This window comes from Mesitornis unicolor, unplaced genomic scaffold (assembly GCF_000695765.1).
Source record: "Mesitornis unicolor isolate BGI_N332 unplaced genomic scaffold, ASM69576v1 scaffold19168, whole genome shotgun sequence".
Taxonomy (NCBI): domain Eukaryota; kingdom Metazoa; phylum Chordata; class Aves; order Mesitornithiformes; family Mesitornithidae; genus Mesitornis; species Mesitornis unicolor.
This window is the reverse complement of record NW_010201364.1, coordinates 59,662-74,660: the sequence shown is the minus strand read 5'-3', so window position 1 is coordinate 74,660 and position 14,999 is coordinate 59,662. Positions and strand designations below refer to the sequence as shown.

Sequence of the window (14,999 nt, the reverse complement as noted above, 5' to 3'; positions counted from 1 at the left end):
TGTAGGTGTGAGGCAGATTAGCACGGCAAAGCACAACACTGACTATGGTGTGAAGGGGTTAGCCATGTATGCCATGTGGAATATTACAGCAGCAACACTTTGTTAAGCATACAACTACTAGCGACATAATCAATCATGGATACATCTCATTGTGCTCTCGCAACGTTCTCCACGGGGAGGGAAGGGGATTTACAAGCTGTTCTCCCCAAAGCAGGCAGGCTGGAGGTGAAGCTACCTCAGCTGAAGGAAACCAGTAGGAACCTAGTAGCTTGGACTAGTGCAATGGAGTCTATGAAGAGTATTGTCCAGTATGTCCTGCTGGGCAGAAAGGAGAGATTGGGACATTACTAAATATAAATAGCAGGGCGCTCTGTCACATTAAATACTTTACATGTTCACACCCTTGGCTGTACACAGCAATGCAGGATGTTGGGGGCTTTTTTATTTTCCCCATGACCGTGCTTTCCCTAAGTGAAACCATGTACCTTGCTTTTTGTAGAGCTGAGAGTCCTGATGCACGTGGTTACAGATCACATATACTGGATAAAGAGGGAATATTATACATAGTGGGAAAGAGGAATATTATACATAAATGTAAAAGCAGAGCATAGTGGAATTGCCCAGTGCCTCCCATAGTCAGCTGAGTTGCAGTCTGGCAGGAAAAGCTTTTGGAGGCAAGGCAGCATGCAGACTTCTGCTTAAGCCCCACCAGAGGAGATCTTCACTTGTCTTTCTGAGATGTCCTGGTTTCACTAAAGCGAACACAAATCCAGTCCAAGGCTCCCCAGACTCAGTCCTTTCTCTGGAGGCACCTGTGTTACCCTAGCAGTAAGCGTGGTGGGGCTGTGTCACAGGAGCGTGTCTTTGTTGTCTTTCTCGCTCAGAAGCAAGAGGTGAGCAAGTTCCTCCTGGAGGCTGGTGTGCTTTTCACAATCTTCTTTCGTTAGGAATGTACCATGTTCTCTGTGACAGAGCCACCTCCAGCGCCTATAAAATTTCGGGAGTTAGCCGATGGCAGGGAAGGCTCTGCCTCAGGGCTTGGTACCTCTTCTTTGGTGTCTCCCACCACTGACTCCTGTGAGCTGGTCTCCGGGCTGGAAGCTGCCTGGAAGCCGGGCTCGCTGCTGAGGGGCTCATTGTTCTGCAGGGGAAGCAGGGCCCGGTGCCACATCAGGCTGTCATCGCTGTTCTGGGCCTCCAGGGAGTTCCTGCGCTTGGTGTTCCTGTTGGCCATGGCGTTCTTCTGTGGCTCCTCGAAGCTCAGTGACAGGGTGACCGTGCCGCTCCCGAAGCTGACTTTTTGCTTGCACCCACGCTGCTGCTGGCGCTGCCGCTCGGCAGAAGCTGGTAGAGGAAAAGGGTCCTCGTGGTTGCTCTTGCTGCTGATGGAGGAGGAAGGGGTGGAGCCGGTGGAGCCCCCCAGGCTGTTGGAGCGCTTGCGCGACACATTGCTCCGTCTCAGCGTGGCCCTGGCAGCCACCTTGAAAGCATGGGCAGCTGTGCTGCAGCGCACCTCCTCGATTGTGTTGCGGGAGGGCTTGAAGAGGATGATGTAGACTTTGTTGAAGAAGATGCAGGCCAGGAGCCCAAAGCTGGCAGCCAGGATCGCAATCACCTCCACGGCAGAGACGAACTTGCCGTATGTGCTGGCGTAAGCAGGGATGAAGGAGATCCACACGATGAAGAATATCAGCATGCTGAAGGTGATGAACTTGGCCTCGTTAAAATTCTCAGGCAGCTTTCGAGACTTGAAGGCAAAGAAGAAGCAGATGGCCGCCAGGAGGCAGGTGTAGCCAATGAGGAAGCCGAGGGCCATCAAGGAGCCTTCATGGCATGTGATGAAGATAATCTCATCCTCCAGTTCATGGTTTCGATAACTGGATGGTGGGGCGGTGTAGAGCCAAATCACACAGATGACAATCTGCACAAATGTGCACAAGAAGACTAGGAGGAACTGGAGGTTGAGGCCCCACCACTTTCGGTGGAGGCTTGTGGGGATCTTTGCCTCAAAGACGAGCAGGACACGGTTGGTTTTCACCAGGATGCAGGAGATACAGAGGACAAAGCTGATGCCAAAAGCTGGCTGCCGCAGACGACAAGTCCAGTTCTGGGGCTCGCCAATGAAGAACAACGAGCTGGAGAAGCAGCAGAGCAAGGAAAAGAGGAGGAGGTAGGACAGCTCCCGGTTTGTGGCCTTGACAATGGGCGTGTTGCGAAATCTGGTGAAGACTCCCAGGACAAAAGAAGTCAGGAAAATTCCCAGTACAGCAAAGAGAGTCAGAGCAATCCCAAAGGGCTCGGTCCAGGACAGAAATTCTATCTGCTTGGGGATGCAGGACGTGTGGTTCTCATTGGACCAGTAGTCCTCAGGACACTTGTCACAGGCACTTGCATCTGAAAAAGAAGTGACAGGGAGAGGGAAGGTTTGTCAGAATGAGAGGTTGAAATGTGGGATGACATACATGACAGCTACACACCAGTCTTCACCTTAAATGCGTGGGGTGTTTCCTTCAGGTGTCCGCGGGTTCCTGGAATCAGAGTGGTTGGTGTCTCAGAGTGTTTTACACGGAAACAACCAGCCTCCCACAGGCTACACAGCAAAACACAAACTGTGCTTAGTTCCAGCTTAACCACTTTTGTTTCTGGAATCCATTTCTCGGCAAAACTTTGCAAACTTTTGATTGCTATCGGCTGTTACACAGGCTCTGTCCCCCTCTCTTTCTTGTTCCTTCATTTTTATAATCTACTTCTGTCTGTCTTCATATCTCTCACATTTCTATCATAATTTGAAACATCCTGCCTGTCTCTATTACAGAGAAAATTAAAAACGTGCTTGCCTCCTTAAGTGCCTTGAGAACCTATTTCATATTCCACGGAGGTGAGTCTCAGAAGTATTTAAATTGCTCTTCCCTGAAGGCAATGCCCTTGACTCCCAGCACACTCTGATTTCATGTTGGAAGATCAGGGGAAGAGGCGTCTTAACGAGATCACTCTCCCCACACCCAGCAAAGCGTCCCACTGATGTTTGCAAAGGGAAAACCGATGTCTCCATCTCTTTCCTCTACATGAAACGAGTTGTGCCTACTGGGATGGCAATATATGTCTCCAATGGCTGCCACGATCAAAAGGCAAGTGCCTGCTGCTTCTGGTTGTCTTCTTTGACCCACCTGCGTCTTGTGCTCCAGTGGGGAGGGTCATGACTTCCTTGATGGCAGTGGAAAGGGGTTGAGAGCAGTGAGGTGGAAGTCACAACCTACCTCAGCCTTCAGGATCCCAGCGGGATAGCAATGGGCTGCAGTGAGCTCTGGGAACAAACATTCAGAAATCCCCTTTGGCAGCAACCTGCCTCTGAGCTGTGCACCTAAGCACAGAGACTCGGAGCATAGCTTCCAGAGCAGAGCTTGAAGCTAATGAGAAAGCCAGGAATGCTCAGCTAATGAGAGCAGAGGGTTGCAGGCTCTGTTGTGCTGGAGGTGGTTGGAGGGAGCATCTGTGACCTGAAAGTATGCTGCTTTCCTATTGACTGGAAAGTTGTTCGTGTGAAAAAGATGCACTCGCTGCAAAAGCTCAGTCAGAAACTCCCATCACCACATGCCACTTAATTTACATCCATTCAGCCAATCTTTTTAATTTTTCTTGTGCCTTTTACCTGGAGGCCTATTGCAAACTGCAGGCAAGGCAGAGCTAACTTCACACACCAGGGAATTCAACCACCTCTGCCAGAGGCAGGGGAAGCTGTTTAGCACTGCACTCTAAAGAAGTGCTTTCACTGGTGTCTCCAGCTGACTTAAAGACCATGCTGCCACTGAAGGGAGTAAACCAGATCTCCCTCCTCCTCCAAGGATGCTCATTCCTGCCCCCTCCTTTGTGTTAGCCCGAGCCATCACACAATTTCTCATTCTAGCTGGAAACTCAGCCAGCCAAGAGTCTGTTTTCAGGAGGGCCAGAGACCTGATCCAACTCACTCCATGGTCACACGAGTACCAGCACTGCTCCCAGAGGAAGGGTGGGAGCAAACAGCCAGGAAAGGACATGACAGATGGTCTCCTTCGGTAGTATCACTGTCTCAGCTGGATGAGACTGGTCGTAAAACTGCTCTCTACGCCTATAAAACTGGCAAGCATGGGAAATAAAGAGCATTACTGTCAGCTGAAATAGCAGCAGGAAACCGTGGAGTCAGAAGGCAGTCACCCCCTCAGCCCCACACATTTCATCAGCACAGCAGTGCCAGCTCACAAAATCCTGTGAAAAACACCAAAAGACCCCTATTACACATGACCAGCCTCGCTTCTATTTAATTTGAAAATACTACTCCCAAGCATCCTGTAGTACTATATGTTCACACTAAAAAAATATCATCCCTGTCTGATGGGATGCAAATTAGATTATCCCAAAAGAGAACAAATGTTCAGTCTCACATGCAGCTGACTGAAGTTTTCATGTTAGTCAAGGTGTGCAGCGTGTGCTGGGACCAGCACTGCCGAAAAGGGTGTGAGGAGATCATGAGCACTTTGCAGCGTGAAGTGGGCTGCTGTTCTCAGAGGATTTACTTGCCTTTGTTACCCTTGGACTGGCAGACACTGAGGAGGCACTAATGACATTAGAAATTCAGAATTTTTTTAGCAACTCTAAAACTGAGGTTACCTTTTCCCTCCACTGCAGAACCTGAGCAGCTCGATCCAAGCTCCCACTGAAGCCAACAAAAAAAGATGTCCATGGGCATCTGACAGGACCCAGAGATTCTGGTCTTTTGCAGTGCCAGTGCTCAATAGAAGCTGTGGTTGGTGACCTTGTAAAGGGAAATATCCCTCTTTGCTTGTGAAGTCACTGATGGAATGGACTTTATTTCTTTGTAAAGCATGAAATAAAACCCTGACAACATGAGGAAAAGCAGACAGATAACTACAGAATTTAGGATTAGGATAGGGAGCGTCTCCTTCCTCCAGGCTTTGGGAGGAACAAAAGCTATTGCTACAGTGCAATAGAGCTTCCTTGTGGCTGCCTGCGAGGTGTGCTATATGCAAGTCCTTTTTCAAGTTCTCTGCCTTAATTTTCCTAACTCAAAGCAGAAGTAACAAACAGGTCTAGCAGAAGACAGGACCTAAAGACCACAGGACTCAAATCCCATAAGCTTTTCAGATGAAGCTCCTGCAGACTTTCCGTGAAGCCCCCTGGCAAAGCAGCCTCCAGCTCTGCACTGTAGAGGATCGATTTCAGCACAACTGCAGGGGATGCTGAGAGGGCTCGCATGGTCCTCTGCAAACCCCAAGGCAGCTCTGTGGGTATTACCTGTTTCATCGCTGTACTCCCCGTCGGGGCAATCCACACACTCGAAGCAGCAGGTGGGCTCTCCCTCAATGATGCCTTTCCTCGTGCCCGGAAGGCAGTCCCTGCTGCAGTTAGAGAAAGGCACCTGCAAGACGAGAGCGGGATGGGGGTTAACGATGGCAGTGCACCACACACAGCCTTTCTATGGCAGGACCTTGGGCTTCCTCCAAAGGTGTTATTGCTTGATTAGCACGATGGATGGAGAGCCTCAGAGGCTCACCTCTTCCCTCCATAGAACAGACACATTTTGCACAATAGTCCTTCCCCAACCCACTGCAGTGATATTTGAAAGAACAGATCAAGGGATGGTAGGGAAGATGAGCAGATCTTTGTAATCTCTACTGTGTTGTGGGCACTGCAAACTGGTATGTGACCCATGATACGTACAGCAGAAAACTGTCATTAGATAGTTAAAAGAAAGGCAATCACTCTCTACTGGCAGGAATTTGAGTCAGCCTTGGAGATGATGGGCTGTGACTACTGATCCCCGATCCTGTATATTGCGTATTGACTGCTAATGATTTATGGGAATTAAAACAGTTTCTTGAAACCAACTTCCTCCTGTTCTCCTGAAGACCTTCTCCAACCCAGAAACAAAAAAGCTAGATCAACTAAACAAGAGTTATCATAAGAAAGCAAGCCCCTGTTTCTAGAACACTGAGCATCTAAAGATGCAAGTCGGTAGCTATATGCATATCTAAAGACTTCCAGACTCCTGCTGCTGCAAATGATGAGCTGTATCACCTGCTGGCTGTGCATTTTTGCTGTGTGTGAGCCAATCTGGGCATGGTCATAGCCCGGTAGCAAGTGGCTACAAGGGCATTCTCACCACGTGCCTAATACACACTGACAATGAGAAGTTCAGCATGGCAAGTGGAAGCGTGGGCCTTTTTTACCCAGAAGCACAACCTGAGGTTGAGCTCATCTTTTCCCAACTAAATTTAGGAAAGAGAGCTGACACAGAACATGGCTTTCTCATCTCAGGAGAGTTAAACCCACAATTTCCTCTGCCAGCAAAGTACCATGGTCTGTATGTACTTAAGGGCTGCTCTGGTTGGAACCCTCCATTCACGTTTCTGGAGGTTTGCTACTAGTTTGCCCAGATGCTGCTTAACCTGCTGGTCTCCAGGAACCTCCTGTGTGGATGCACTTAGGCAGTGAGTCCAGGGTATGGTTTGGAAATTGCCTGTGTGCAGGCATTGCCCTCCACCACAGGGTGAGCAGGCCCTTGGTAGTGGCAACTTCTATTTTGAGTGGAGCTGAATGAAAGGCCCGACTGAAGTCGTGCGCTGCTTTCCCATTATCTGCTAAGCCGACTGAGCATCCAAGGAGGAAAATTAAATTGGTTTGGCATGATAGCATCTTGACAAATCCATGTTGCCTTTTTCTTATCAGTTTCTTATCAGTTTCTTATCCTCCAAGTGTTTATAAACTGTTTCATTATTTTTTGTAATCAAGTCTTTTAGGTTACTGGAGCTCAGCTCAATTGTGTGTAATTCCCTTAGCTTTCCTGTGTCTTGTTTTAAAAAACAGGTATTGTGATTCCCCTCCTCTAATCCTTTGAGACATCACCCATCCTCCACATTTCTCAAAGATGAATTGCTGGTACTTTTGAGATTGCTTTGGCTGCCACCTTAAGTATTCTGTGGGGAATTTAATCAAGTTCTGCCAAAATGAATCTATCTAGCTTACCTACTCTTTAACTTGTTCTTTTGCGAGTCTGTTCAATGCTGAAGTTCCTGTGTTAAAATTAACTATATTTAATCTTTTTTTTGAGGATGACAGAGGCACAGAAGGCTTCACTGAGTGAAGTACTGGCTACTATCTTTGAGCAGAGCCTTTAATCTGGAAGAAAGTCAAACTCTATAAACTGAAAAAAAGGCTGCAGCAGACAGAGATCACAAACCCTTCCACTGGCACACAATTTACATGCTCTGGCATGATGCTCAGCAACATTCAGTTGCATTTTTAACAGTTTATGACAGAGAATGAAGATAAACATTACACTGTTAGAGGAATTGAGACCAAGAGAGCAAAATTACTCAGTTTAAGTAAAAACAATAAAATCCTAACTATTGGAAAAGGTGTCAGGCATCTGCAACGATCAGAGGGAGGGGTTAGAATATCTGGGGTTTTAATTCCACTTGTGGTTTGTGCTCAGAGACTCCAGCTGGGCTTAGAAAAGCCTGAGCTCAGTATTAGGTAATGTGCTCTGCCTGACCAATGCTTCCTTCACAGACCTCTGGATTTAAACTGTAAGTGAAGCTGGGGTACCTGGAGCAAAGGTAAGGCTTAACTGATGGTGTAAGTATATCAGGTAAGTGTAGCTGCTGCAGAAGCAGCTACCAGATCTGTCACGCAATGTGAATAATGACCTGGAAGTGAATTGCCTTGTTCATTAATCGGCTGCTGATTTAACACGCCTAAATGTTGCAGCAGGGCCTGGCAGTGACATTTCTAAGCTAATGACACACTCCCTGTTTCACCTCCCAGGCCACAAGCCAGATGCCCGCTCAGTATCCCCTTCAGGAGCTGGGGTTTCTGTCTAGGCTGGAGAAGGCTACGACATCAATGGCTGCATCATGTACTTTTGAGGCTGCACAAACACTTTCTGGTAGACTTAATAAAAGGTAGCAGGTACTGGCATCTTCCACTATGAGAGCACCATGTCCAAGTTACCCTGGGCAGATTGACAGGGCTTGTTCCATTTGGTTTGCAAAGCACAGGTGTGAGGAAGGCTCTGGGACTTGGAGAGTAAAGCCAGCAGAAAGAGTTTTGAATTTAACTAGGAGCAGGAAGAGACACTTCTTGATACAGAGATACTGGGAGTGGAAGAGATAGCTGTTTTCAGCAATGAAACTACTGAGTTCAGGAAAACTTGGCTTAGTCAACAACCAGACTTGTGTAATTAATTTCTCATCCTTGTGAAAACAGCATTGCAAAATTCCAAGCTATCTACTTGGGCCAGAAAAAAGGCATTATTTAAACCACTAATACCCAGACTCATCAAAATGTACAGGGGGGAAGAAGCAGCTGCCTGCTGCTTCCAGAAGTGTGTAACAAGAATGTGAAAGACTACAGCAGAGACCATGTACAAAGCAAGATGAATGGATCTTTTAATGAGACACGGAGCTTTAATATGAGAAGTGTGCAGAATTAGTTCAAATTCCAGCTATTGGAAACCTGAGAAAAGTTGCTGTGAGGATTTAAGCACTTACCTCCTTAGAGAATCCACTCCACAGGATCTTGTTTTCATTGATAAAGAGCCTCTCGCCTTTCTTGGCGTAAACATTGTAGTGCCCAACCTCTTCAAAGACGACTGAGCCATCCTCTGGAGAGAGATGCCAATTGATGATTGAGTAATTTCCTACTAGGTCCCCAAACTCATCAAAATCCACTTGCTCCCCCATGTTATTGGTGAAATTTAAGTGTCGCAGATGCTTGAGAACCTAGAGAGAGATGGAAAGACACTATGTTACAACCCTACCACAGGACACAACTGCTACGGGGACAGGACTGGAAATAATTGCTCTACTACAGTCCTTAATCTCTTAAAAGTCAATTAATCACAGCAGTAGCAGGCTTTCTCTCATAAACATCACATGCATACACAGAGCCCGTACAAACCTCACAGACAGCACAAGGTATCACGTCCCTCAGGGTGGTCGGCATCCATCTGTGGCACTTACCAGTTGCTACCCCATCAACTGTTTAGCATTCCTCATCAGTCCCTTTGAGCCACCTCTGCAAGCCCGTAGCTCTGCTTCAGGGGCAGAGAAGTGGCAGCAGCCACTGAAGCATTTCAGCCACCCACGCACCCCTCTCACCCTGCTCTTGCAACCACTCTGCATAAATGCTCTCCATTGGCAACACTCATTTCTGAACGACCAATCACTCAGAAACAGGAATGCTCGAGAAACAATTCAAACTTCACTTTTGATTGAGAAACCCCAAGCCCAATGCACTTCAGTAAAGAAACAACAAATCAAGTTCATTCGCCCCATGGCAGGCCTGGAGAATTCATACAAGGTTTTGTTTTCCTCCTGCCTCCTGTTTGTGTAGTTTCAAGTAATCACGTTCTGCCTGTCCCCACGTGTTGACTCCTGTAAATTTCACCCCATGCCTTAAACTGTCATATCCTGTGGACAGCAGCAGTTAATCCCAGGGACAACTGCACCTGCAAAATTCACAATCTAGATAGCCTGACAGGTAGAGGAAAGAAACTGCAGCAAGAAAAGCTTTCTTACACAAAAAATGTCCAGAAAGCCTGTACTGGCAACTGCGACACTATTCATCCACATCGTATTTTTCTTCAGTAGTTAGTTGCTGGTTTATGGACTTACCAGATTTTTCTCCCCCTTCGCCTTCCTCATTTAATGGATGTTCTTAGTCTCTCTGTAGAGCTCACCTACAGAAAGCTGAGGTGACTCTGAGGGGCTCTGGCTCTCAGGTGCCCCTGGACCACTGTGGCATAGCTGCTGCTGCTGCGCTTCTAGCGCCTGCAACAGCTTGTCAGCCCAGTGCTCTCTCACTCACCTGTGAGTGCCCAAACATACAACCCTGGCTGGCAAAATGCAGAAAAACCAAAGTGAAATAAATTTGGGCACGCAAAGCCCTCCTCACCCCATAGACAGAGAACAGACAATATTGTTTTGATGAAGCCTTTTAACCTGCAAACATAGGGACAGGGAAACAGAATCACTTCATTAATTCCCGACAGTTTTGCTAAATTGTCTCATTTTTCTTAGTTTCCTTTTGGGATCCTCCTATCTCAAGCTAAAATCCTCAGAGCTACAGAGATACCCTCCTCTCACTGCCTGCATCTATGCCAGCCTGAGACAGCCTGCAAAATCACAGTAGCACTAAGCAGGATGTGGCTGGCAATACCTTTTCAGCTTTGTGTGATGCTGATGGAAGTAAATCAAAATATTGCTGCAGTATTCAGTCCTGCAATAATGGGTGAGGGGGTGGAAGAAGGCTTTGTTTTCTGTCTTTCTCATCCCTGTTGGCCTTCCTCTGTAGATCGGCTTCCTCATAAGGTGTGCAGCTGCAGTGATCTCTGGCACTTTGCTGTGGAGGGATGGGGCATCGCTTGCTGTGGGGAAGAGGAGACTGCTCCCCTCTCCTCCCCCTCATCCCTAAGGGGGACCCAGGAAGATGCTGCTTTGCCCAGCTGTAGCAGGGAACAGAGTGGGAACAGGGCAGAGACAGCTCTGGGGTCGGCACGGGTGACACAGGATCTGCAAGATCCACAGTGGTGGCTGCACTGCATCAACACGTCTGCAATCTTGGATGTGTTAACAGTAACCTTGTCCACCAGCAGTGCAGGTCCCAAGCAAGGGACACGCATTCCTGTGCAGGCTCTAGCACCTGCCACAGGGTGACACTTGCAGCTTTGACATCCTGACCAGATTTGAGTCATTATGTTGAGCTGAATGCCGTGTTTCTCCTCACTCCAACTCAGTATTGTGCTCTCATGCAGCACTGCAGCACTCTGCTGAACGACACTAGGACATCCTCACCGGATATCACTGCTGGGTTGACTATTATGGGTATAGACAGGAGATGAAGACCTTGCCCTTCTTTTGACTACAGTTACTACACACATTAGGAGACAGTCTTGCAAGAGCTATGTTGAAGATTCTTCAGTTCAGGTCCTGCCTCTCCTGGCCAGCTGCAGTGGCAGGAGGTTGGCTGGTCCTGCGGACAGTGAGATGAATGGTAGAGAAACTTCAGGATTCCCTGGATGGAATCTTCTTTTGGTTTAATTTCATAACATTCATTTAAATTAGTCTATTCCTTTGCCTTACCTCCTGACATTAGGCTTCTTATAAAGTAATACATACCCTGGCCATTGGTGGGTTTTTGTGGGATTAGTTTAGCAGTATGTTGCCCTTGGTCACACAGACACTACACTTCTGGATACAGGTTACAAAGCATTTCATGTATAAGTTGATATCTCTATCCGGCAGATAAATATTCATATAAAAGCACTGAGCTGCACTTAATCTTGTCTTTCCGCAGGCACGGAATAGCAGCTTCAGCTATGCAACCATAGCTGGGGAACAGGAGAGCCCAGGTGAACCGGTTCGTGCAGGAAGGATGCATGCCCTATTTAAAATCCCAAATGGAGAGGCAACAGGGACAACAGGAGTAACAAAACCTGTTTTCTCTTTCCAGCAAATACCAAAGTTTGCCTTCAAGTCTAAATTTCAGAGGGGCAGCTTGTGAAACAGTAACTGAATGACTGCTAGGACAATATTCCTGTTTTAGGTGGTAAGAAGATCCCAGGATGATATCTGTATATCACACAAATTCTTCTTGCTACAGGGTGAAAATACCATTTAAACAGCCAAGGAATATAAAAGCACTAAACTTTGAAAGAGGAAGTTGTAGACTCTGAATAACTACAGAGCTCTTTTATAGGCACCAGTCTATCAATGATTAGCTAAAGGCTTTACAGTAAAAAATGTGTCACTGTGTTTTGTAACTAAATATAGAAACAAATACCCAGGACTCAGTCCACAAAGACTTAAAAGACCCTGCTTCAGTGGGGGTAAGAGCAAGTGTCAGGGGTGCCATGTACCGTATCCTGGAACCAAGAGTTTATGAAAGAAGTGTTGATCTCACGGCTTGAATACACCATCAGCAGCTGCTGGAAGTCTGCGGGGAAAGCACTGTGCAAGCTACTGTCTTCAGATATTTGTTTCCCTAATTCTTCCTTCTTTTTTTCCCTTCTCTGTCACAGGCTCCACGTTGAATTCCAATGCCTTTTAATTAAAAAAACCCTATTATCAGAAAGGGTTTGCAAACTGCCCTCTACTTTACCCTCCCACTGTTTCTGGTAAGGCCATTCCCAGCCATGTAGCATCTCATGCTTTATCCAGGCTAGATAGATTCTGGGTAATGTAATTGCCACTCTTATGGAAGGGTCATAAAAAAATAACATAAATACACTTGTATTAGGTCAGACCAGCTGCCCATCTCCCTGAGACCTGTTTCTGACCATGGCCAGCAGCAAATGCCTGCACCAGAGTAGAAGGGAATGTGACACTTCCCCAAAATACTCTCACACATTTTGCAGCTCAGTGACTTCCTGGGCCGAAGGTCTTTGTACTTGATAACCTGCAGTGGCTTCTTCTTCCGTGACATTGCATATTTGTGTTCTGCACCTGAGCAGACTTTTCACATCCACAGCCTCCTACAGCAAGGAGATTTACATTTTATGAGAAAAGCACTGCTTCTCGCCTGTTGGAACAGAGCAGCTACTAACCTATTTTGGCACCCTTTGTGCTTATGTTGGAAGAGGCAAAAAACTGTCATTTGCTAGTCACCTTTTCCATGCCTCTCAGAATTTTAAAAACATTTGTCAGATTTCTCTTCAGCCACCTCTTTCCCAGGCTGATAAGCCCTACGTGATTTTACTGCTTCTTGTACAGCAGCTGTTCCATTGACCCTTCTCTGAACTTTCCCACTCTCCTTCATCAATTCTGAAACTGGCACATGATATTGAAGTGAGATGCACCAATGGTCAATGAAGTGCCCCCAGGGCACCCTATTTAACTCTCTGTCCCTTGTTCCAGTGTGACTATTCCTAACATTTGCTTCTTGAACTACTACTCAGACAGAGCTCAGGAGTCCGCCTAAGAACTTGTTCAAGCTTGAAGATCTCATTTGTGATTAGTCAAAACTCACCATTTGTTTTTATTCTCTGCTGACTATCTTTCAACCAACTGCTCATTCATGTGAAGACTGAATTTGGTGCCAGACAACCAGAAACCTTTTAGAAGCTTGAGCATACTCTATGAATAGGAGCTCCCTTATCCATATACATCCCAATGCCTTCAAAGAACTTCAGGAGGTTTGTGAGGTAGGGCTTCTCTTTACACAAGTCATGGTGTCTCCTCCTCAGTGTATGATATTTTTCCTTCCTTATTTTTTTTTCAAACTACAGTTTCTATTAATGGCCTCAGTCAGACTTTGCTAGTTCCTTGGATCTCCTCAAGAACCGTTTTAGAAAATTGATGTCACATCTGTCAACTTTCCTGTTTTAAGTGAAGGGTTGGTAACTGTTGCCAGTGCTTCAGCTACTTCATCTGTGAGTTCTGGCAGAGCTCTTGAGTGGAGATCATTCACTTGCACCAAAGCATGAAAGTTCATTTTGCTCTTGTGTCCCATAGCTGCTTCCGCAGTCACTTCAATATCAGACAAGTGCTTCTACAAGTCTCCCACAAATAAACAAACAAACTCAGGAACCTTCTGAAGTTTGTCCACGAAGAGCACACTTTTCTTCTGCCATGGCCTTACCCTGTCTTTTGAAGTGATAATTTATGGCTTAACAGACATTCCTATTGCTGAAGGGTTTTAAAAAGGATTAAAAAGGAGATTTTACCCCACTTACAACCTGTTCCTCATTCTGTTTTTTTGGTGTGCCTTATTTTATTTCTACACTTAACCTGCCAGAGTTTACGATCCTTCCAATTTCACTCACTGGGCATAACTCAGCTATTTGAAGGATGCTGTCTCACTTTTAATAACCACCACTTAACACCTTTGTTTTGCCTTGCCAGCTTCCTAACCCTTTCTCTGCCTTTTCTTGATCTGCAGTAGACACTTACTTTGTGTCACCAATAATGCTGTTGGCAGGCAAAAAAACCCTACTTAAATTGTAAATGCTGTCAGGCAGCAGATAATTGTGTGTGTGCATGAAAGTTCAAAATTGAAGCTTTCTGCTTTGGAGCACAGGCCTGCTACTTACCAGCTGCAAGCAGTATGGACTGGTTGTACCTTCTGATAGCAGCTGGACTAAACAGAAGTGAGGAAAGTGAGCAAGACACTAAGCAGGTTAAAAGCTCTAGTTTTGTTAATTCTTAAATAAACATCAGTATCCGGATCTGCTATGGGTTGTCCTTTACTCTCTCTCAACTGTGACAGGTCCTTAACTAGTCTCCATATTCCAGCAATGATTTGATATCCTTGGCTTCTGTCTGCAGCTTCTTTCTAATGCATTTCCTCACTCGGTCAAGTGGTTCCACAAGGGACCTGAACCTGGGCACGTCACAAGCGTCTGTCCCCTCAAAAGACAAATGGCTTTCCCACCTAACATGCAGTTGAAAGTAATCCTGTCGTGACAGTTAACATACATTTTCCCACACTGAGTTTTAGTTGCTGTCTGCCCAGCTATATCCAGGTCTGTAAAACAGTTCTGGATCCATGGGTATCAAATGGTTTTCCCTTTGCTTCAGTAGAGTGTCCATCCTGAGAGCTGTGAACAATTCTACTTCATGGCTCAATGTGAAGATGAAAAGCTGGTGACTGCACTGAAGATAGCAAGTCTTCCCTTTTATTCTGAATTCTCCCCTCCTGTTTCAGATTCCTAGTCAAGCATCTGGAGAAGATACTTTCATAATGCTGTAATAGGCTTAAGGACTTGAGAGCTCAGCTATCACATTCGCCCAGTGGTCACAGCATACAGGACTTGGTTTCTGCCAGTGGTCATGTATCATGGGGAAATACACCCATGCCAATTCTGAAAGAGCCACTTGTAAAATACTTTAAGAGAAATATTCCCTGAAGTAATAGGTTTTTTCTTTCTTTCTTCCTTTCATTTCCATATGTCCATGTGTCAGTCTTTATTTACATGCTAGCAAAGCTTTTATTTTTATGGTCTA

General features: G+C 46.2%; 1 protein-coding gene across 1 annotated transcript in view; it reads right to left on the bottom strand.

Annotated features, from left to right (window-relative positions):
* Positions 1–943: 943 nt before the first annotated feature.
* Positions 944–14,999, bottom strand: part of CASR (calcium-sensing receptor) — a 39,646-nt gene continuing 25,590 nt past the window's right edge. The window contains exons 4-6 of the mRNA XM_010190055.1: positions 8,547–8,777; positions 5,290–5,413; positions 944–2,394 (exon numbers count right to left, since the gene is read on the bottom strand). Coding sequence (XP_010188357.1) covers positions 944–2,394; positions 5,290–5,413; positions 8,547–8,777 — 1,806 coding nt within the window. The remainder of the gene's footprint in view (positions 2,395–5,289; positions 5,414–8,546; positions 8,778–14,999) is intronic.